The 24,319-nt window shown below is 41.6% G+C and overlaps 1 protein-coding gene across 4 annotated transcripts in view; it reads right to left on the minus strand.

Annotated features, from left to right (window-relative positions):
- CACNA2D1 (calcium voltage-gated channel auxiliary subunit alpha2delta 1) overlaps positions 1-24,319 on the minus strand; it is a 1,366,870-nt gene that overhangs the window by 208,903 nt on the left and 1,133,648 nt on the right. For all 4 annotated transcript variants that reach the window (XM_069765154.1, XM_069765155.1, XM_069765153.1 and 1 more), the window contains exon 15: positions 23,147-23,236. In XM_069765154.1, the coding sequence (XP_069621255.1) occupies positions 23,147-23,236 (90 nt within the window). The remainder of the gene's footprint in view (positions 1-23,146; positions 23,237-24,319) is intronic.

Genomic DNA, 24,319 nt, shown 5'->3' on the forward strand with positions numbered 1-24,319 from the left:
CATCTCCCTTATATATAGTATACACCTGTATGTCATCTCCTATATATAGTATATACCTGTATGTCATCTCCCCTGTATATAGTATATACATGCTGTGTGTCATCTCCCCTGTACATAGTATATACCTGTATGTCATCTCCTCCTATATATAGTATATACCTGTATGTCATCTCCTCCTGTATATAGTATATACCTGTGTGTAATCTCCTCCTGTATATAGTATATACCTGTGTGTCATCTCCCCTGTATATAGTATATATCTGTGTGTCATCTCCTCCTGTATATAGTATATACCTGTATGTCATCTCCTCCTGTATATAGTATATACCTGTAGGTCATCTGCTCCTGTATATAGTATATACCTGTGTCATCTCCTCCTGTATATAGTATATGCCTGTATGTCATCTCCTCCTGTATATAGTATGTACCTGTATGTCATCTCCTCCTCTATATAGTATATACCTGTGTGTTATCTCCCCTGTACATAGTATATATCTGTATGTCATTTCCTCCTGTATTAGACCTCGTTCACACGTTATCTGGTCAATATTTTTACCTCAGTATTTGTAAGCTAAATTGGCAGCCTGATAAATCCCCAATCAACAGGAAGCCCTCCCCCTGGCAGTATATATTAGCTCACACATACACATAATAGACAGGTCATGTGACTGACAGCTGCCGTATTTCCTATATGGTACATTTGTTGCTCTTGTAGTTTGTCTGCTTATTAAACAGATTTTTATTTTTGAAGGATAATACCAGACTTGTGTGTGTTTTAGGGCGAGTTTCATGTGTCAAGTTGTGTGTGTTGAGTTGTGTGTGGCGACATGCATGTAGCGACTTTTGTGAGATGAGTTTTGTGTGGCAACATGCGTGTAGCAACTTTTTGTGTGTCGAGTTGCATGTGACAGGTTAGTGTAGCAAGTTGTGTGCAGCACGTTTTGTGCATGGCGAGTTTTGCGCGTGGTGAGTTTTATGTCTGGTGCCTTTTGAGTATGTGCAAGTTTTGTGTGAGGCAACTTTTGCATGTGTTGCAAATTTTGTGCATGTGGCAATTTTTCCGCGTGTGCAAGTTTTGCGTGTGGCGAGTTTTCCATGAGGTGAGTTTTGCACTTGTGGCGAGTTTTGCGTGAGCCTAGTTTTTGCATGTGGTAAGTTTTGCGCGTGGCGAGTTTTGAGCGGCGACTTTTGTGTTTCGACTTTTATGTGGCGAGGTTGGTGTATGTGTGGTGAAATGTGTGCTGAGGGTGGTATATGTGTTCAAGCACGTGGTAGTGTGTGGCGCATTTTGTGTGTGTGTTCATATCCCCATGTGTGGTGAGTATCTCATGCCAGGGCCCCACCTTAGCAACTGATCGGTATATACTCTTTTGCGCCATCGCTCTCATTCTTTAAGTCCCCCTTGTTCACATCTGGCAGCTGTCAATTTGCCTCCAACACTTTTCCTTTCACTTTTCCCCATTATGTAGATAGGGGAAAAATAGTTTGGTGAATTGGAAAGCGCGGAGTTAAAATTTCACCTCACAACATAGCCTATGACGCTCTCAGGGTCCAGACGTGTGACTGTGCAAAATTTTGTGGCTGTAGCTGCGACGCCTCCAACACTTTTCATTTCACTTTTTCCCCATTATGTAGATAGGGGCAAAATTGTTTGGTGAATTGGAAAGAACGGGGTTAAAATTTCACCTCATCTACGTAGCCTATGACGCTCTCAGGGTCCAGACGTGTGACTATGCAAAATTTTGTTTCTGTAGCTGCGACGCCTCCAACACTTTTCCTTTCACTTTTTTCCCCATTATGTAGATAGGGGCAAAATTGTTTGGTGAATTGGAACGCGCGGGGTTAAAATTTCGCCTCACAATATAGCCTATGACGCTCTCGGGGTCCAGATGTGTGACTGTGCAAAATTTTGTGGCTGTAGCTGCGACGGTGCAGATGCCAATCCCGGACATACACACATACACACATACACACATTCAGCTTTATATAGTAGATATATATATATATATATATATATATATATTTTTTTTTTTTTTTTATCCCCACGTGCATAATTTTTGAATGTTATTATATTTGTCATAGTATGTTTCAATAAATATATATTTTATTGCACATTCTCTGTTATGGTGGTTCTTGGTTGGATCGTGTTGTGGTGCACTGATTAGTCCATTGTCATGCATTAGTAGGAACCCATGGCCCACTGCACCTGAATATGTTCACGCAATGGGTCTGAGGATCTCATCCTGGTACCTAACGGCAATCAAGGTACCTCTGGCTAGCACATGGAGGGCTGTGTGGCCCTCTAAAGAAGAGCCTAACCACACCATTACTGACCCACTGCCAAACCGGTCATGCTGGAGGATGTTGCAAGAAGTAAAAGGTTCTCCACAGCATCACCAGACTCTATCACGTCTGTCACATATGCTCAATGTGAATCCGTTCTCATCTATGAAGAGCACAGGGTGACAATATTGAATCTGCCAATCTTGGTGTTCTCTGGCAAATGTTAATCACCCTGCACAATGCCCACTAGTGGACGTCGGGCCCTCATACCACCCACATTGAGTCTGCTTCTGACAGTTTGAGCAGGCACATAGATGTTGTCTGCCTGCTTTAGGTAAATTTACAATGGCTCGGGCACGTTTCCTCCTGTTCCTCCTTGCACAAAGGAGAATGTAGCGGTCCTGCTTCTGGGTTGTTGCCCTCCTACGGACTTCTTCACGTCTCCTGATGTACTGCACTGTTTCTTTGCATCTGCTCCATGCTCTGGACACTGTGCTGACATACACAGCTACCTTTCTTGCCACAGCTCGCATTGATGTGCTATCCTGGATGTGCTGCACTACCTGAGCAACTTTTGTGGGTTGCTACTGCACCTCTAAGGATGAGAACAATGACAAAATGCAAAAGTGACCAAAACAACAGCCAAAAAGGATGAGAGCAGAGAAATGGTCTGTGGTCACCCCCTGCAGAAACACTCCTTTTTAGGAGTTGTCTTGCTAATTGGCTATAATTTCTACATGTTGTCTGTTCCATTTGCACAACAGGAGAAATTGATTTACAATCAGTGTTGTTTCATAACTGGACAGGATTATTTCACAGAAGTGTGAAGGACCTGGAGTTACATTGTGTTGTTTAAATGTTCACTTTATTTTTTGAGCAGAGCATTCTTTTTTATAAAAAGAGGCAGATTTACATACTAGCCAGACGCTCCATTTAAGGATTTATTTAAGTGCAAATGCACTTTACATTATGCATAAAAATATTTATTACAGTCACTGCATAGAAAAATATATGGACTTGTTAACAAAATTATGTAGAAAACAGTTCAAATATGCAGGCAAAAGTTACAATGATAAATGACTATAAACACTTGTCATCCATGAAGCAAACATATAATGTGAAATAATCCTTCCTGATCAAATATCTGCAAAGAGCTCGGTTTGTATTAACCCCTTAACGACCGCCGATACGCCTTTTAACGGTGGCAGTTAAGGGTACTTAAACCACAGCGCTGTTGAAAAAGTGAATAGCGCCCCCCAGAGTCGGATTTTCTCTGGGGTCTTGGTTGCCGGGGGTAGCCAAGAGAACATGATTCGGGGTTTTTTTACCGACCCCCGGGTTGCGATCGCTGGTAATTAACTGTTTACCGGCGGTCGCAAAAAAAAAAACCCGATTTCCCATTTAATTTCTCTGTGCTTCTATGTGATCGCACATCAGAGGACAGAGAAATTGGGGTCCTCTATAGCCCCCCGATACTCACCTGTCTCCCCCGGTGCTCTTCATCGCTCCCGATGGGTGCCGCCATCTTGTTCCGGCCAAAAAATGGCGGGCACATTCGCAGTATGCCCGCCGGCTGGCACCCAGTAGATCTTTGGGATCTCGGCTGCCAGGGGTAGCCGAGACTCCGAAGAACATGATCTGTTTTGCGATGTGATCGCACATCAGAGGACAGAGAAATAGAGGGATTCGGGGACCCTGGTATACTTACCGGTGTCCCTGGGTCCTCCTGCGTCCCCTCCTGCCCGCCGGCTTCTTCATCCGATAAGAATATGGCGGGCACATGCGTAGTGCGCCAGCCATGATCTGCTGGCCGGCAGCTAGAGGAGTTGGGGCTAAATTTAGGGTTAGGGTTAGGGTTGGGGCTAAATTTAGGGTTAGGGTTGGGGCTAAATTTAGGGTTAGGGCTAGGGTTAGGGTTGGGCTAGGGTTAGGCTTCTTTCACACTTGCGTCGGTACGAGGCCGACGCAATGCGTCGGCCTGATGTACCAACGCACGTTGTGAAAATTGTGGACAACGTGGGCAGCGGATGCAGTTTTTCAATGCATCCGCTGCCCAGTCTATGTCCTGGGGAGGAGGGGGCGGAGTTACGGCCACGCATGCGCGGTCGGAAATGGTGGACACGACGTACAAAAAATATTACATTGAAGTTTTTTGTGACGACGGTCTGCCAAAACACAAAGGATCCAGTGCACGACGGACGCAACATGTGGCCATCCGTCGCGATTCCTCGGCAATACAAGTCTATGGGCAAAAAACGCATCCTGCGGGCACATTTGCAGGATCTATTTTTTGTCCAAAACGATGGATTGCGATGGATGCCACATGACGCAAGTGTGAAGTTAGCCTTAGGGCTAGGGTTAGGGTTAGGGTTGGGGCTAAAGTTAGGGCTAGGGTTAGATTTGAGGCTAAAGTTAGGGTTAAGGCTCGGGTTAGGGTTGGGGCTAAAGTTAGGGTTAGGGCTAGGGTTAGGGTTGGGGCTAAAGTTAGGGCTAGAGTTGGGGCTAAAGTTAGGGCTAGGGTTGCGGCTAAAGTTAGGGTTGGAGTTGGGATTAGGGTTAGGGTTGGGATTAGGGTTGGTATTAGGGTTAGGGTTGGCATTAGGGTTACGTTTGTGATTAGGGTTAGGTTTGGGATTAGGGTTAAGGTTAGGGTTGGGATTAGGGCTAGGGGTGTATTGGGATTAGGGATAGGTTTGAGTTTAGGTTTGAGATTAGGATTAGGGGTGTGTTGGATTTAGGGTTTTGATTAGGGTTATGGTTAGGGTTGAGATTAGGGTTGTTTTGGGGTTAGGGTTGAGATTATCGGTAGGGTTGTGATTAGGATTATGGATCAGGTTGGGATTAGGGTTAGGGGTGTGTTGGGGTTAGGTTTGGAGTTATAATTGGGGGGGGTTCCACTGTTTAGGTACATCAGGGGGTCTCCAAACACGACAGCCAATTTTGCGCTCAAAAAGTCAAATGTTGCTCCCTCCCTTCTAAGCTCTGCCATGCGCCCAAACAGTGGTTTACCCCCACATATGGGGCATCAGCTTACTCGGGATAAAATGGACAACTTTTGGGGTCCAATTTCTCTTGTTAACTTTGTGGAAATAAAAACTTGGGGGCTAAAAAATCTGTTTGTGGAAAAAATATTTTTTAATTTTCATGACTCTGCATTATAAACTTCTGTGAAGCACTTGGGCATTCAAAGTTCTCACCACACATCTAGATAAGTTCCTTAGGGGGTCTAGTTTCCAAAATGGGGTCAGTTGTCGGGGGTTTCTACTGTTTAGGTACATCAGGGGCTCTGCAAATGCAACATAACGCCCGCAGACCATTCTATCAAAGTCTGCATTCCAAAACGGTGCTCCTTCCCTTCCGAGCTCTGCCATGCGCCCAAACAGTGGTCCCACCCACATATGGGGTATCAGCCTACTCACCATAAATTGCACAATAAATTTTGGGGTCCAATTTCTCCTGTTACCCTTGTGAAAGTAAACATTTGGGGGTGAATAGATCATTTTTGTGGAAAAAAAAGATTTTTTTTATTTTCATGGCTCTACATTAAAAACTTCTGTGAAGCAGTTGGGGGTTAATAGTGCTCACCACACATCTAGACAAGCTCTTTGGGGGTTCTAGTTTCCAAAATGGGGTCACTTGTGGGGTTTTCTACTGTTTAGGTACATCAGGAGCTTTGCAATTGCAACATGACACCCGCAGACCATCCCATCAAAGTCTGTATTCCAAGCGGTGCTCCTTCCCTTCCGAGCCCCAAAGGGTGCCCAAACAGTGCCCCCCACATATGGGGTATCACCATACTCAGAACAAACTGGACAACAGATTTTGGGGTCCAATGTCTTCTGTTACCCTTGAGAAAATAAAAAATTGCAGGCTAAAAAATAATTTTTCAGGAAAAAAAGGATTTTTTATTTTCACGGCTCTACTTTATAAATTTCTGTGAAGCACTTGGGGTTTAAAGTGCTCACCACACATCTAGATAAGTTCCCTAAGGGGTCTAGTTTTCTAAATGGGGTCAATTGTCGGGGGTTTCAACTGTTTAGGCACATCAGGGGCTCTCTAAACACAACATGGCGTCCGATCTCAATTCCAGCCAATTCTACATTGAAAAAGTAAAACAGCACTCCTTCTCTTCCAAGCTCTGTGGTGCGCCCAAACAGTGGTTTACCCCCACATATTGGGTATAAACCTACTCAGGAGAAATTGCATAACAACTTTTGTCATCTAATTTCTCCTATTACCCTTGTGAAAATAAAAATTTGGGGGCAAAAAGATCATTTTTGTAGAAAAAATTTGATTTTTTATTTTAACGGCTCGACGTTATAAACTTCTGTGAAGCACCTGGGGGTTTAAAGTGCTCACCACACAGCTAGATAAGTTCCTTAAGGGGTATAGTTTCCAAAATGGTGTCACTTGTGGGGGGTTTCCACTGTTTAGGCACATCAGGGGCTCTCCAAACGTGACATGGCATCCGATCTCAATTCTAGCCAATTCTATATTGAAAAAGTAAAACAACATTCCTTCTCTTCCAAGCTCTGCGGTGCGCCCAAACAGTGGTTTACCCCCAAATATGGAATATCGACATACTCAGGAGAAATTGCACAACAACTTTTGTGGTCTAATTTCCCCTGTTACCCTTGTGAAAATAAGAATTTGTGGGCGAAAATATCATTTTTGTGTAAACAAATGCGATTTTTTATTTTCACGGCTCTACGTTATAAACTTCTGTGAAGCACTTGGGGGTTTAAAGTGCTCACCACACATCTAGATAAGTTCCTTAAGGGGTCTAGTTTCCAAAATGGTGTCACTTGTGGGAGGTTTCCACTGTTTAGGCACATCAGGGGCTCTCTAAAACATGACATGGCATCCAATTCCAGCCAATTCTGCATTGAAAAAGTCAAACGGTGCTCCTTCTCTTCCAAGCTCTGCGGTGCGCCCAAACAGTGGTTTACCCCCACATATAAAGTATCGGCGTATTCAGCAGAAATTGCACAACAAAATTTATGGTTAAATTTCTGTTTTTACACTTGTGAATATAAAAAAATGGTTCTGAAGTAAAATGTTTGCAAAAAAAGTTAAATGTTCATTTTTGCCTTCCACATTGTTTCAGTTCCTGTGAAGCATGCAAAGGGTTATTAAACTTCTTGAATATGGTTTTGAGCACCTTGAGGGGTGCAGTTTTTAGAATGGTGTCACACTTGGTTATTTTCTATCATATAGATCCCTTAAAATGACTTCAAATGTGATGTGGCCCTAAAAAAATTGGTGTTGCAAAAATTAGAAATTGCTGGTCAACTTTTAACCCTTATAACTCCCTAACAAAAAAAAGTGTTTCCAAAATTGTGCTGATGTAAAGTAGACATGTGGGAAATGTTATTTATTAACTATTTTGTGTGACATATCTCTCTAATTTAAGGGCATAAAAATACAAAGTTTGAAAATTGCTAAATTTTTAAAATTTTCACCAGATTTCCATTTTTTCATAAATAATCACAAGTAATATCGAAGAAATGCTACCACTAACATGAAGTACAATATGTCACGAAAAAACAGTCGCTGAATCAGCAGGATCCGTTAAAGCGTTCCAGAGTTATAACCTCATAAAGTGACAGTGGTCAGAATTGTAAAAATTGGCTCAGTCATTAAGTACCAAATTGGCTCTGTCACTAAGGGGTTAAGGTTATAATACGAGACCTACTGCATCTATGCTATGAAAACAAATGATAATGGGATTATACATTTTACACGCTTATATAGCTCATGTTCACAACCATATTACAACTTCATACAGTTTTTCAATTAAGCTGCTGTTAGGTGGGTATACTTTGTGCTTTGTCTGCTTTGTTTCATTTTTCTTGCATCACTATTTGTAAGTGAAGCCAGGAGTTGAGTATAAGTAGTAAAAAAAATCCAGCACTCAGAGGTTACACACCAATAAGCTTTATTCCAAAATCTTCATATAAAAGCATAGACAACTGACAATAGAAACAATAGAAAAAATGGCACAAATAGCAGGGGTCCCAGACACCGGCTTCCAAGTTTCAGGGCCAGATACGCCCCTTAAGGTACCGTCTCACAGTGGCACTTTGGTTGCTACGATGGCACGATCCGTGACGCTCCAGCATCGCTCCAATATCGCTCCAGCGCCGTAGACTGCTGTCACACTTTGCAATGCACGACGCTGGAGCGATAATTTCACGACGTATTTGCGATGTAGAAGCTGTTGGTTACTATGCGCACATCGTATACAATATCGTGCACACCTTTGTTACACCATGCGATCATGCCGCCACAGCGGGACACTAGACGACGAAAGAAAGTTTCAAACGATCTGCTATGACGTACGATTCTCAGCAGGGTCCCTGATCGCAGGAGCGTGTCAGACACAGCGAGATCGTAAGGATATCGCTGGAACGTCACGAATCGTGCCGTCGTAGCGATCAAAATGCCACTGTGTGACGGTACCCTTAGTCTTAACCTAGTGTTACACCAGTGAGTCAGGGTTTTATATTGACAAAGGATTAAAGAAGTTGTCCACTACTATAAAGTTTTTTTTTTTTTTCATAAATCTTGCTATTATGTGCCACTGAAAACATCTACTGTGTTTATTTTAGCAATATTAGCTGTTATCATGCTGTAGCAGCACATCTTCAGTGCTGGATTCAGCTCTCATGGGGTTAATCGACAACTTCCTTTCTCCTGAGTTATTGTGCTCTAATACTACAAGTTCCATGATGCTTTGCACTGCCACTAAGCCCGAACCTACCACACTCACTCCAAAAACACACCCAAACCCCTCCCTCCTCTCCCTCCTCTCCCTCCTCTCTCTTCAAAAAGATTTGTGATGTCATTTCTGTCCAACTCCTCTTTTACATTTGTCCAACCCACATTCCATTACAGATAGATAGATAGATAGATAGATAGATAGATATGGGATAGATAGATAGATAGATAGATAGATAGATAGATAGATAGATGGATGGATGGATGGATGGATGGATGGATGGATAGATAGATAGATAGATAGATAGATAGATAGATAGATAGAAAGAAAGATATGGGATAGATAGATAGATAGATAGATAGATAGATAGATAGATAGATAGATAGATAGATAGAAAGATATGGGATAGATAGATAGATAGATGGATAGATAGATAGATAGATAGATAGATAGATAGATAATAGATAGATAGATAGATAGATATGGGATAGATAGATAGATAGATAGATAGATAGATAGATAGATAGATAGATAGATAGATAGATAGAAAGATATGGGATAGATAGATAGATAGATAGACACAGACAGACAGATAGAATTAGATATGGGATAGATAGATAGATACATACAGATATATCTATATATCTATTTCCATAGATATGTCCATATCCATGTTTCTAAACCCCTTCACCCCTGGAGCTTTTTTCGTTTATCGCTCCCCTTCTTTCCAGAGCCATAATGTTTCCGTCAATATGGCCATGTGAGGGCTTCTCTTTTGCGGGCAAGTTCTACTTTTGAACGACACCATTGGTTTTAGCATGTCGTGTAATAGAAAATGTGAAAAAAATTCAAAGTGCGATGAAATTGCTAAAAAGTGCAATCCCACACTTGTTTTTTGCTTGCCTTTTTGCTAGGTTCACTAAATGCTAAGACTGTGTACACACGTTGCGGATTTGATTGCAGATCCGCAGCGTTTTTTGCCGTACGGATTTGCATCAAATCCGCAGTGCAGTGCACAACCAATGTAAGTCTATGGGAGCCGCAGACTTGTTGTGCACATGCTGCGGAAAAGGCCGCACCGAAACGCGGCTTTTTTTTTTTTCCGCAGCATGTCACTTCTTTTGTGCCGAACTGCAGCGTTTCTGCACCCTTACGCCGGGATCACACACAGCGAGATACCAATCTCTGGCACCGGCACTCTGGAGCGGAGTGTGCGGCCGCATAGCAATACATGGAGCCGCACGCTCCGCTCCGGAGTGCCAGTGCCAGAGCTTGTATTTAACCTGCGAGACTCAGCCGTATCTCGCTGTAGTATGACTCCGGCCTTACACTTTCATTGAGATGTAAAAAATATCTGCAGTTTTGCTGCGGATGTGGGTCCGAGAAACGCTGCAGTTCAGGAGGAGGGAAGTGTGTGGGCGGTGACCAGGGCCGGACTGGCCATCCGGCACTTCTGGCAAATGCCAGAAGGGCCGGTGCCAGTAGTGGGCCGCTGCACTCTTTCCCCCCTACTCCCGCCAGTGCCGCTGCCGCATTCAACTATACTGGCGTCTATTCAATGAAGACTATGACGCCGGTATAGTTCAATGCAATGATGGAGGAGAGAGCGTCCACTGATGCTCCCTCTCCCATCATTCCCCGCTCTGCCTCTGACACTGCGGGTGCGCGATGACGTCATATCATCGCACACCTGCTGTGTCCCGGGCAGACTGCAGCCGCCGAGCCAGGAGCAGCGCGGGCAAGAGGAAAGGTGAGGAGAGTGTTTTTTTTTTTACTGGACTGTGGAGCCATTAGCGGGGGGATGAGATGTGGATTGTGCTGTATATACCACTGTGTGGGCTGTGCTGTGTATATACTGTACCACTGTGTGGGCTGTGTATATACCACTGTGTGGGCTGTGCTGTGTATATACCACTGTGTGGGCTGTGCTGTGTATATACCACTGTGTGGGCTGTGCTGTGTATATACCACTGTGTGGGCTGTGCTGTGTATATACCACTGTGTGGGCTGTGCTGTGTATATATCACTGTGTGGGCTGTGCTGTGTATATACCACTGTGTGGGCTATGCTGTGTATATACCACTGTGTGGGCTGTGCTGTGTATATACCACTGTGTGGGCTGTGCTGTGTATATACCACTGTGTGGGCTGTGCTGTGTATACTACTACGCGGGCTGTGCTGTATATACTACTACGCGGGCTGTGGTGTATATACTACGACCCGGGCTGTGCTGTATACTACTACACGGGCTGTGCTGTATACTACTACACGGGCTGTGCTGTATACTACTACGCGGGCTGTGCTATATTATGCAGGCTGTGCAATATACTATGCAAGTTGTGCTATATTATATGCGGGCTTTGATATATACTATGGGAGGTATATTATATTCTATGGGGGAGGCCGTGTTATATACTATGTGGCTGTATTATATACTATTGCGGGGGTATATTCTATTCTATGGGGGAGGCTGTCTTATATACTATGGGGGCTGCATTATATTCTATGGGGGCTACATTATATTCAATGGGGGCTACATTATATATTATGGGGAGGTGGGCTGCATTATATTCTATGGGGGGCTGTATTAGATTTTATGAGGGATGATTGCATCATACTCTTTGATGGGGCTGCATTATATTCTATGGGGAGGTGGGCTGCATTCTATTCTATTCGGGGCTACATTATATTCTATGGGGGGCTGTATTATATTTATATTCTATGAGGGGTGATTGCATCATACTCTATGGGCGGCTGCATTATATTCTTTGGGGGGTTACATTATACTCTGGGGTGGCTGCATTATACTCAGCAAATTCAGATGTAAGGCTGCTTTCACACTTGCGTCGGTACGGGGCCGTCGCAAACCTTCGGCCAGACGTACCGACGGACGTTATGCTAAATTTAGCACAACGTGGGCAGCGGATGCAGTTTTACAACGCATCCGCTGCCCATTGTGATGAGCGTGGAGGAGGGGGCGGAGTTCCAGACACGCATGCGCGGTCGGAAATGGCAGACACGTCGCACAAAAAAGTTGAACTTTTCTTGTGCATTGTGTCCGCCAAAACACGACGGATCCGTTGCTAATACAAGTCTATGGGTACAAAACGCATCCTGCGAGCACATTTGCAGGATCCGTTTTTTTTCGCCAGAACTTTTTTTTTACGCCGTAACCGTTTTTTTCTCATAGAGTTGTATTAGCGCCGGAGTGCGTCTGATAGCCACACGTTTCATCCGTTTTTTGCTAGATCCGTCGCTGTGCATTTTTTCGACGTACCGAAAAACCGTTCCTCTGTATGTGTTTTCTGTCTGGCGGAAACAGCTTTTTTGACGGATCCTGCAAAAACGGATTAAACGTGTGGCCATCAGGCGCAATCCGGTGCGAATACAACTCTATGAGAAAAAACAGATCTGGCGGAAAAAAAACATCCGGTGGAAAAAATGGATCCGGCGGAAAAAAACGGATCCGGTTGAAAAAAACGGATCTGGCGGAAAAAAACGATCCGGTGCAAAAAACAGATCCTGCAAATGTGCTCGCAGGATGCGTTTTACCCATAGACTTGTATTAGCGACGGATCGTGACGGATTGCCAGACATCGCCTCCGTCGTGCTACGGATCCGTCGTGTTTTGGCGGACCGTTGGCACGAAAAAACATTCAAGTGAAAGTTTTTTTGGCCGTCGCGCCCGCCATTTTCTACCGCGCATGTGCGGCAGAAACTCCGCCCCCTCCTCCCCGCACTTCAGAATGGGCAGCGGATGTGTTGAAAAACTGCATCCGCTGCCCACGTCGTGCACAAATTTCACAACGTGCGTCGGTCGGTCGGCCCGACGCATAGCGATGGACCCGTACCGATGCAAGAGTGAAAGAGGCCTTAATGAGCGTTGAATTTAAAAAATAAAAAAAGCGGAAAAAAACGGCGTGGGCTCCCGCGCAATTTTCTGCGCCAGAGGGAGAAAGCCGACGGCCGGGGCCAATATCTGTAGCCTGCTACGAATACCAGCCCGCAGCTGTCTGTGTAGATGTAAGATGCGCCAATTCCGGCACTTAGCCCCTCTCTTCCCACTCCCAAGTAGCGGTGGGATATGGGGTAATAAGGGGTTAATGTCACCTTGCTATTGTAAGGTGACATTAAGCCGGGTTAATAACGGAGAGGCGTCAATAAGACACCTATCCATTATTAATCCAATAGTAAGAAAGGGTTAATAAAACACACACACATTTGGAAAAAAGTATTTTAATATTCTTCATTTAACCATACTTACCATACTTCAGTGCCTGCAAAAAAAAGTAAAATAATAAACCGTATACTACCTTTCCGCCGTAGTCCAATTAATAACGAGTGTCCCACGACGATCTCCCCTATAGAACAGTGACATCGGGTGATGTCACTGCTCTATAGGACCCTCAGTGACACACTGACAGGAGACAATGGCTCCTGCAGTGCATCACTGAGGTTACAATCCCTTGGCTATTGGTGCAAAGATAGCACTAGTGAGCTTGTAGTCAAATAACTCTGGCATATAGTGTAGGCTGGAGATGATAATAGTGCTTAGATATACAGATTGATAAAGATAGTGTATTCAGATGTCAAACAATACTCGCCTCCTTGTATATTTTATACAGACAGTACAGACGAGAGAGATGCATATCAGTTACATAGTATCCAAGGTACATTCGCTTTAGTAGTAAGGATATTTAATGAAAGCCATGAATCCCTGGCACCAATAGCCAGCATTAGCAGCACTTTAGTGTATATTATCACACTTTTTAATTTTTCTTTTTTGTGGTGTTTTTTGGTGGTGGCTGTTGGTAGGGATACCTGCTAGGGTCTTCAGGGTCAGTCTACGTTGAGCGGGGGCACCATATCGTATCCCAGGGTGCCAACCTCTGCTGTCAGGAAGGGAATTGTTTAGGGAAAGGCACATCTATCCTCCCTAGTCCTTTCAAATATTTATGCTGGTATCATACATCGGAGACCATAGATCCTGCAGGTTCTCTACTATTGGTTTATTTGTTTACATATGTGGTTCCTAGTTTTAATCATTTATATTAAAGCATATTTTTTTAGGTCTTTGTTAGCTCAATTTTGGTTTTCTCTGTGAATATACTAGACCTTAGTTATTTGTATGTTGGTTTTCTTCTTAGTACTGCTCTATAATCCAGACACAAAAGGAAAAACACAAGGGTAAAGAAAACAGTAATCACTCTCAGCGCACCCAGAATAAGGAATGGTAGATAACGGGAGAAGGAGGGTAAGGCAAACCAAAAAGGGAGATAAAGAGAAGGATAACACCAAACAAACCTCCAAACAGAAATCTCCAGAGACTCTTAAACAGCTTCTCACTCCACGACTCACAGCTACCAAACCGACTCCAAGGTATAGCAAGCTATCACTGGCAACTACCTAAGCTAAGAGGTGAGTACTTATACCAGAGGGGAGTGGAGAAAAAGGTCCACTCTAGGAGCTCTAAGAGTCAAATAGAACTGTTTAACCCTTGCCACAACAGAGCAAGGGAATTTTATACTGCTTAACCCTTGCATCACCAAAACAAGGAAAATCTGAACAGTTAACTGGAAGACAACGCAGATCCATCCAGTGAAGGTGCACGTGTTGCCAGAAGCCATGATCTTCTGACCCCTCTCTGTCTCGGTATCCCCGTGACAATAAACAAACAAAAAGAATAGGTATAAACAGATAAAATGTAAAAGTATAAAGTCTTACAAATAAAGATGGAAAACACAGAGCAAAATGTAAAATAATAAACTCTTACAAATACAGATGGAAAACACAGATCAAAATTAGTCTACAGTATGTGAACATGGACTTGTACAAAGCACCCAGAATAGAAGTTTATAGTATGCAGCCACATGGACTACATGTTACTATGTAGTCTCCATTATGCATGAAGAATACACACAAATTACACATGAAACAGAAGCCTAAATATATATTTACGCTCTTATAGACATTATTCAGTATAGTCATGTCTTTCATAGCACATTCATTTAACCTAATTAATTGTTAAGGTTACAAATAAAGTCTAACATAATGTCCTCAAGGTTTCCAGTAAAAGTGCAGAACTATAAAAAGGTCTGGCCAATGAACTGTTGGTCAGTTAAGTAGAAATAATTCTGTTTTCAGTGCTGTATCCTGTCAGATACACCAGAGATGCTGAGAAAGTTACTGTAATTCTTAGGAGGCACATTTGCTGAATGACTGTAAGTTTAGATTGCATGGAGTAAAAGAACAGTCTATAAATGTTGCGAAATGCTCGGATTTCCTGCAGATGTTTATACTACAGGAGAAGCAAGCAAATGATAAGAAGACATATTTCACTCTATGCCTTGTCAGACATACTGGCAAAGTACCACCAGTAAAGAGCAGAATCAGCAGGAAATAAATGCAGTAAGTAAGGAGAAGCTTATGCTGTAATTATAATTGTATAATAATTATGTTCATTACTTATTTGTGACAACTACAAAATCCCAAACCAGTAGTCCCCAAATTCCCTGTGTGAATGGAGCGTTAGCGCGCATACATGACCCTTGCTCAATTTACTTGCAAAGGCCTATCAGAGATAGCGGTTTTGTCCCACAGAAGAGGAAAAAAGTGGCAACTAATATTGATAAACTGGACTGAGTTTGGTAGTTATACTCCATAAGCTTGAATAGTTAAAAGTGTCCAAGTGGACAAGTCATGAAAATCTCACTGGTTTAATAAAATGGGGGAAAAAGGAACCTAAGTGTGGGAGTTTGGGAATAAAAAAGAAAAAAAGAAAGTGAAAAGGAATTACAAAATATTGCAAGTCACTACAGTATAGTCTCAGCAACAGTTACTGTTGCTCCATACACTTGCATTGAGTAAAGCCGTGCCCACTGGTCGGCAAAGTCCACTGGACAGCTTCGTCACTAGATGAGGTGCGGCCTTGCTCCACTAGTCGGGTTCTGGCCGGGAATATGCATAATGCATATGTACCCGCTGTTCGCAGCTCAGAAACTGGCGAATTACTGAGGAGATTCATGAGTCTGCAGTCACATAAAGTTACTGCAGGTTTAACATTTTGGATCAGACAACCCATTTAAGGAGTTATGTAATCCAACATTCCGTCATGTGTCCTAAATATTTAAAGAGGTTCTTCTCTGAAGACAGTTGGTCTGACACAATCGGCTGATGGGAGAGATCTATGGATCATGTAAGTTTACTTAAGCCATGCGAAAATAGAACTACTTGGCCCACTTACAAACAAATTGTTCACCACTTATTGGGTACTTAGTCGAGCTTCCAATGGGTATCCTTAAAATGTTCAAAAGATCTCAATTTATTCAGTATTGATTGCTACATGCAGAAATACATGCACTTACAAGCCTTAGCATGCTACCTATGAAGTTACTAAAGGTAGTATATCAAAATATACTGTAAAGCTAAATGTACTTGAGGGATGCAAGACAAGTCTGGAGAGATTGCAGGCAGGCCATGGTAGCATATTTAGGCCTTACAGGCTGCTCACAGCTACATGAACAATGTATAGCCTCGTATTGTTGTGTTGAAAAACAGTTCCTGGGATACTTTGAAGAAATAGTTGTACAACTGGTTCCATGAACCAAATCAATGTAACCCCGAGCTGTTAGTGTATATGGAATGAATAAAATAGGGGTCTGGCTACCATATATCAAGCCAACTCAGACCATAATCCTGACAGTAGGACTGGTGTGATGTTCTCTTGTGAAGACCTCATTCTGGACAGCCGGCCACATCGTGATATTCTGTGTGGGACGTTGTGGCTGTAACATTTTAAAATCAAGCTTTTATTTTATCTAAACAATTGTATAAAGTTTTATGGTACAAACTGAAAGCATCTAAAACAAAAAATATATAATTTGTATACTTTTATGGGCAGTGCCTAGCTACAACATGCACTAGCACAAAATTTCATGGCACTATAACTAAATTGCAATGCACATCTTCAAATTAAAAAGAAAAATTCAGCATTTGTGCCTGCAGAAAAATACCTAAGAGTTCATAACACAATGGTCAATAGAGTTATTCAGAGCAATGTGTAATATGTCAAGAGACCAGAAGTCTGGAATCAGTCTATTGAGAATAAGAAGCGTGAGGGATGTCAAAGATATTTGTATTTCATAGTTGGTCATAAACAATTGTGAGAGATTTAGTGCTTGTCCTAATGCACTGAAGATTGTAATCAGCTTGAATCCCCCCTCTTTATCAGTAGTCTCTTTCATAATGAAGAAAACCATCTCTAAAGTACCATTTACAGAATTTACTAGATCCCTACTCTGTGTTGAAGACATGTCAATGGTTGTCTGGTCAGCTAATCTGAGACATGTGAGGCATTGAACTACAGAGTAGCTAAGTAGGTAAATGGTACTTTAGAGGCACTTTTCTTTGGTTTGAAAATATTCAGCATTAACTTAGTCCAAAATTCATTCAAGCCATTAAGCGCACATGTTTTCTAATGCAAATATATATGCAGGTTTCGTGGCATCCCAGTGTTATACATTGCTGTTTAGGTCCTGTTTTTCTGCATATTTAGCTTGATAAAAGGCTGCCAGGTCTGAAACGTAGCTGTTGTGTGACAGTGGAAAATTTGTAACTGTGAATTAATTTTTGCATTGGAAAGTGTGTGTAGTCCTATGTAATAGTTGTTCGATTCTCCGCCTGGTTCTGGATAGTGAAACAGACTGGTATCTGCACCATGCTGAACAGATTCACCCAACAGCAGCATCTTACCAATACTGAAATATTAGTAATTCATTGACACAGTACATCTGTCTCAAAAGGCAACATATCTTTTTAACCTTTTGTACTTGACTTGAATTCAGCAGGACTGATATGTTACCGCTGAGATACTGCACAGTAATATGGAGCAACTGAGCTACATTTTGATGCCTGCCATGCGAATTAAAACTTGGAAAAGTATAGATTTCTGCAGAATAATGGTGAATGTATTTTATTGTAGAAGCACTGTGACAAGTGTGGCATCCCAGAAAGTGGCCATCTCCATGTGATACCAGATGCATAGCATGCTTCATGCAAACACTGCGATTTCTGTGTAAACTGTATGTTGTAACATGTGAGACCAGCTGACAGGCAGCAGTAAAAGTTTTTACTCTTACCCATGGAGGCTTGTTCATGTGACTCAGCTCACAGGGGCGTGATAGCATGCTAATTGGGTCGACTAGTCTAGGGACACTTACACCCTCTCAACTAATTAAAGCCTTCATATACATATCCTAAATGGACTTTAGAAATGTTTTTTTAAAGATTTGTTTATGTGTGTAATGTAATACAAGGACTGTTAGGCAGGGTGTTTATATGTGCAGACACAACTGCTGGGGGTTCTGAGGGCACAGAGACCTTACAGGTTCCCTTTAAAATCCTCTAGGACTGCATCCAACACATTTTTATCTCTATAACACAAAACACAATCTTAGTAATGTCAAAGTGACCCACAGATACACTGTGGGTGAAATATATATTTAACAGGTCACCAATTTTCAAAGTAAATATATTTCTAAAGCTGCTATTGACATGAAATTCTCACCAGATGTCAGTAACAAACCATCCAATCCACGAATAAAGAAATAGAACCATAGATGTCCATAAATGAAATTATGTGTAATGAGAAATGACACAGGCAAAAAGTTTGAACACGCTTATGAAATGTATTTAACACTTCATACAAAAACCTTTGTTGGTGATTCCAGCTTCAAGGCACCTCCTGTATGGAGAAACTAGTCGCATGCATTGCTCAGATATGATTTTGGCACATTTTTCCACACAAAAACTCTTCAAATCCTGAAGGTTCTATTGGTCTCTTCTATGAACTCTAAGCTTTAGTTCCTTCTATAAATTTTCTCTTGTATTCAGGTCAGGTGATTGGCTAGGCTATTCTAGTAGCTTTATTTTATTTCTGTGAACTCATTTGAGAATTTCCTTTGCTGTGTGTTTGGGATCATTGTCTTGCTGAAATGTCCACCGTCCACTTCTTAATCATCCTGGTAGATGGCAGCAGATTTTTTATCATGAATGTCTCAGTGTATCTGTCCATTCATCCTTTCTTCAACTATATGAAGTTTGCCAGTGCCACGTGCTGAAAAACGGCCCCGCACCGTGATGTTCTCAAATGTAAACTTCAATGTTCATATGGTGTTTTTTAGCTTCCAAAATAGTGTGTATTATGGAATTCAAAGAGTTTACTTTTGGTCTCATCTGACCAGACCATATTCTCCCACTTTTTCACAGGCTTGTCTAAACGTTGTTGAGTAAACTTTAAATGTGCTGGAATATGCTATTGCAATTACTCCATGCAATGGAGTCTTGCATGGTGAGCGGGCATTAAGAATAGCCAAAAAATGGAGTTCCATATATTATGGTAAAATCAATCGAAAAAAATATTTTAATGTACATGAAAAAATACATAAAAAATCCAAATTATGTGAATCTAGAATGCAAACAAGGAAACAAGATCCTAGTAAACAACACATAGGTCCAAGGCATGAAAAAAAGTATTCATAATAAATGTCATCATGGTGTTAATACAAAGCACTAATCATTTGTGCAATTAATTATGGTGTCAGCCCCATATATTAATGACAGGCTTTAATTTCATCTAATCCTATAGTGTAAACACCACACAAATCTGCACTATTCATAATAAGTTTCCATAATGGCAAAGTGCCATCCCCACAAGGAATAGACATATGAAAAAAACAAAGTGCCGCTAGTTGCAAAGTTGCTTACCCATGATAAGAGTGACTTAATGCCTGGGACCCCGATCCACCCCCTAACGCACGTTTCGCTTAGGCTTTGTCAAAAAGGGAATAATAGAGCTCCCCAGATCCGGCGCTTTATAGCAGCGCTCATTTTACGGCATGTCATTAGTGCGTACGCGCACCACAGTTACCGCCGGAAGTAGATTCCGGCTCCCCGGCATTCACCAGGAGCGCACATCAAGGGGAAATCCCCCATTGACGTCAAGATGACGTGTGTGCCTGTAAAGCTGAAGCCGGAAACACAAGGACTCTCCAGCAGGTGTGGGGCGCGTGCGTGGCACTAGCGGCACTTTTTCATATGTCTATTCCTTGTGGGGAGGGCACTTTGCCATTATGCAAATATAATATGGATAGTGCAGATTTGTGTGGTGTTTTACACTATATGATTAGATGAAATTAAAGCCTGTCATTAATATATGGGGTTGACACCATAATTAACCCATTACTTGCCAAATTAAAATTTTTACAAGTACAAATTTTTCAGAAAAGGGCATCCCAATATTCAATTAAAAATGACAAAGACATGATTTCCTATTTTGAAAACATTCATTTTACAAACACAACACAAAAAACTGGACCTAATAATAAAAATTATAAAATCTTAGTTGCTAGAAGCTAAAGATTAGGCGTCCCAAAAAAAGGACATTTGTAGATAATGGGTTAACTGCACAAATGATTAGTGCTTTGCATTAACACCATGATGACATTTATTATGAATACATTTTTTCATGCCTTGGACCTATGTGTTGTTTACTAGGGTCTTTTTTCCTTGTTTGCACTCTGGATTCACATAATTTGGAATTTTTTTGTATGTTTTCATGTACAATAATGTATTTTTCTATTGATTTTACCATAACAACAATAATAATAATAATCTTAATTTATATAGCGCCAACATATTCTGCAGCGCTTTACAGTTTAATAGTTTCAAACACAACAGTCATAGGTATGTATGGAATGTATGGAACTCCATTTTTTGGCTATTCTTAATTGTATTGGGAGTATACACTTACTATCCTGTAATATACATAGGTAAATTCAGATATTTAACAGGATTTAGAACTTTGATATATGGGACCCATGTCATTTCTGGTAGTTTGATTACATGGTGAGCGGGCATACAGGCCATGGAGGTTGAGTGCATCACTTATAGATTTCTTTAAAACAATTGCATCTGCTGATTTCAGGTCTTTCTTTAGTTCTCTACAGGTGATCATGGGCTCTTGGAGAACCCCTCTAATAATTATTTTCTGTCTAAAATCTTACTGGGAGCACCCGGTCGTGGCCAGTTTATGGTGAAATGATGTTCTTTCCACTACCAGATTATGGCCCCAACAGTGCTCACTGGAATCTTTTGTAATTTAGAAATTGTTCTGAAACTAATACCATCAGTATGTTTTGCAACAATAAGGTTGCGAAGATCTTGAGACAGCTCACTGGTTTTACCCATCATTAGATGTTTCTTGTGTGGCACCTTGGTAGTGAGACACCTTTTTATAGGCCTTCAGTTGAGCCAGCTGATATTATTTTCCACTAAGTGGCAGGATTACTTTCTATTTACTAATAGATTTCAGCTGGTGTCATGACTTTCTGTGGCTATTTGCATCTCTCTTCATGTGTTCAATACTTTTTCCCTGTATCATTTCTCATTATTACATATAAGTTAAAGAAATCTATAGTTTTATTTCATTGCCTATGTAGATTGGATGGCTCGTTACCGACATCTGGTGTGAATTTCATCTTAATAGCACATTGACAAAGTGTTCAATACACTTTCACCTGCTTTCACCTTTCACCTGCTGTATGGTGTGAGGCTGTGGCCTCTGTTACAGCTAAGGGGCGTTGTTTGTGCTCCCCAGAATGTGCAAATAGATGGATGAAGTCCATAGATGTGCATGGGAGTCACACATTTCCGATCCGGGTTTTCCATGCGGCTGAAGGCCACAGGTTTGTATGTGTTAAAAGCCCTGCAGTAAGAGGTATGGGTGCGTCAGGTGTTACGTGTATGAGGTGCACGTCAGTGTCAGTCTGGTGTGTGCTGGTGTGCAGAGCAGAGGCCTGCAGAGTGCTGGCTGAGTGCATGGGGGCACAGGCCAGCAGATCCAGCACCCAGGGCAGCTGAATAGCCTGGCACCCGCAGCAAATACAGTGATGCAAGTCGTCCATGGTACTGGTCTCAGATGTGAACAAGTCCTGTGCCTGGAAGTGGATGTCCTGTGCCCAAAGGGGTCAGATGTGGACAGTCCTGTGCCCGGAGGTGGATGTCCTGTGCCCGAAAGAGAACTAGCATGTGTAACAATTGCAAACAGGTGGATATGGTGCCCGACTGCTATCCGGAGGATATCCTGGACTGTGTATGACTGTGTGAGTAACGAGACTGTAAGAGACTGATACAGCAATGCAGGACAACCATGGGAACTAATCAGAGGAAGGCTGGCATGTGTAGTGTCTGCAACATATGAGGCTGTATATGGAGACTATAATATGGCATGTGGTTGCCCAGGGAAACTGGACAAGTGAAGTCTGGCCTGTTTAGGGACTGCAATCTAAAGCCATATGATTTGTATTGCTATGAAATGGTGTAAACTGAATACTGATAATATACCCTGAAGTTATATGCATTTACGTGAATTGGACTGTAATGCTGTGAAGAAACACATTAAAAGAGACTTTTGTGTTTGAACTTTGTGGGTCACTGCCTCTTCACTGTGTAAGATGCTACTACAATCTTACAATGGCTATAGATAAATGATGGCAACCGATCTTTGTTGTTTTGTCAAACACACTATCTATACAGTATATTCAGAGATTTTTTAGCTTAATCTTGCTATTGTTATTGTGAAGCTGTGGGCTTTGACATCCTCTCATTAAACTGATTCGCCCTAAAATGGTTGCTGCTTTGGATTCAGACTATGACAGGCTGTGCTATACTATGAGACATCCTATACTATATGATGCTTGTGCTATGCTATGTGATAATCACATGGCCTTATTGAAAAGTCTGTCCAGTCTCGCTCGAGGCTATGTGAGCTCTTTGTGGCTGGTGCAATCTTCTGCATTGTGTAAAATAGCCGTGAGTAGTTTCTAGTGATTTATGCAAATCAAATCACAAATTGTTTTTTTTTAACTGATTGAGAGCTACAATTTGAATAGTGGAGACATTGTGATAAACCACTGCACTTCTATAGCGTTTTTATGCTTTATAAGATGTACCATTCCAGACTTTATGAACTTATTGTAAAACAAAGGTCTCTATATATCTCACATATGTGCTAGTGCTAATTCATACTGTATACTAGATGTCAAACTAATTTCTGTACAATTCCTGTATTCATTCTATTCTTACCAAAGCATCCAGATATACATTTGTCCACTGTACTTGTTTTGCCTTTTCTCTAGCCAAAACCATTGGTCTTCCAAGGACATCTAAATATTCCTGTCAAAAAGAGAAATGATTTCAATGGCAAAGCTCTGGTTCAGCTTAAACAAACACAGCAGTGCTACAGTAACATGAGAAATAAATGCTTTTGATTCCATGGCATGGAATATAATTTAATTTCCATCGTTATGTATTAAAGCTTTACATACGGTAACCACATGGATCTTTTAAAGGGTACCTGTTAGGAGATTCATGCTGCCCCAACCACGTGCAACATGGATCAGATATTGGCTACATTATAGCAGACATGCATGTTTTACTCCAAAAAGTTACAGCGTTTCAGAGAAAACATACTTTATAAGCCGTCTTGGAACTATGCATTTTGGATGACTAGTCCGTGGTAGCTCTCTGGCAACTTGGTCAGAATTGTGAGGCTCCAGTACATAAATTTAGAGATGCCATGCTCTATATAACTGTTTTATATGGTATTTGAATGTGATTATGAAACATTTCAAATAGTCAAAAAATGAATCTAATCTACAGGAACTAAATGTTAAGATACAATGGGGCCAATCCATCAAAGCATAAAAGCTTTGAAAAGTAGCAAAAATGAGAGGATCTCGAGAAGTTGGGGCATGGCCATGGCCGCTTTGTATGCCAGAATGCTACTCTAGTCCCAGACATGAAGGCACTTGCCACTTAGAAAAGGAACAAAATTAATTAAGCGGTATGCTTAATGAATTCCTTCCCTTCTATTTAAGCAAAACTGGCATGGCGTGAATTGTGTGCACCTCCAGACTAGATGAATCGGCCCCAATGTTTATTTCTGACATGTTATGAATATGTTTATGATTATGAAATTTACTGGGTCTTGTTGTCAAGTCTTTATTTTGACTAGCTAGTGAAAAACAATGGCAGCATACAGTAAGACACTGACATCATGCATAAATTTAAAAAACATATACAACATATATTAATGAAGTATTTACTTATAAACCTTAGGTATTTTATAGTACAATTACATTATTGTGAAAGTACCACAATGATCCTATACACCACCCATTTTCACTGCTTACACCACATTGCAGAAGCGCCTGTGCGACTACTTATTCCTACACAGTACACAGGATATGTTTACGT

Source organism: Ranitomeya imitator, chromosome 4, assembly GCF_032444005.1.
Source record: "Ranitomeya imitator isolate aRanImi1 chromosome 4, aRanImi1.pri, whole genome shotgun sequence".
Taxonomy (NCBI): Eukaryota; Metazoa; Chordata; class Amphibia; order Anura; family Dendrobatidae; genus Ranitomeya; species Ranitomeya imitator.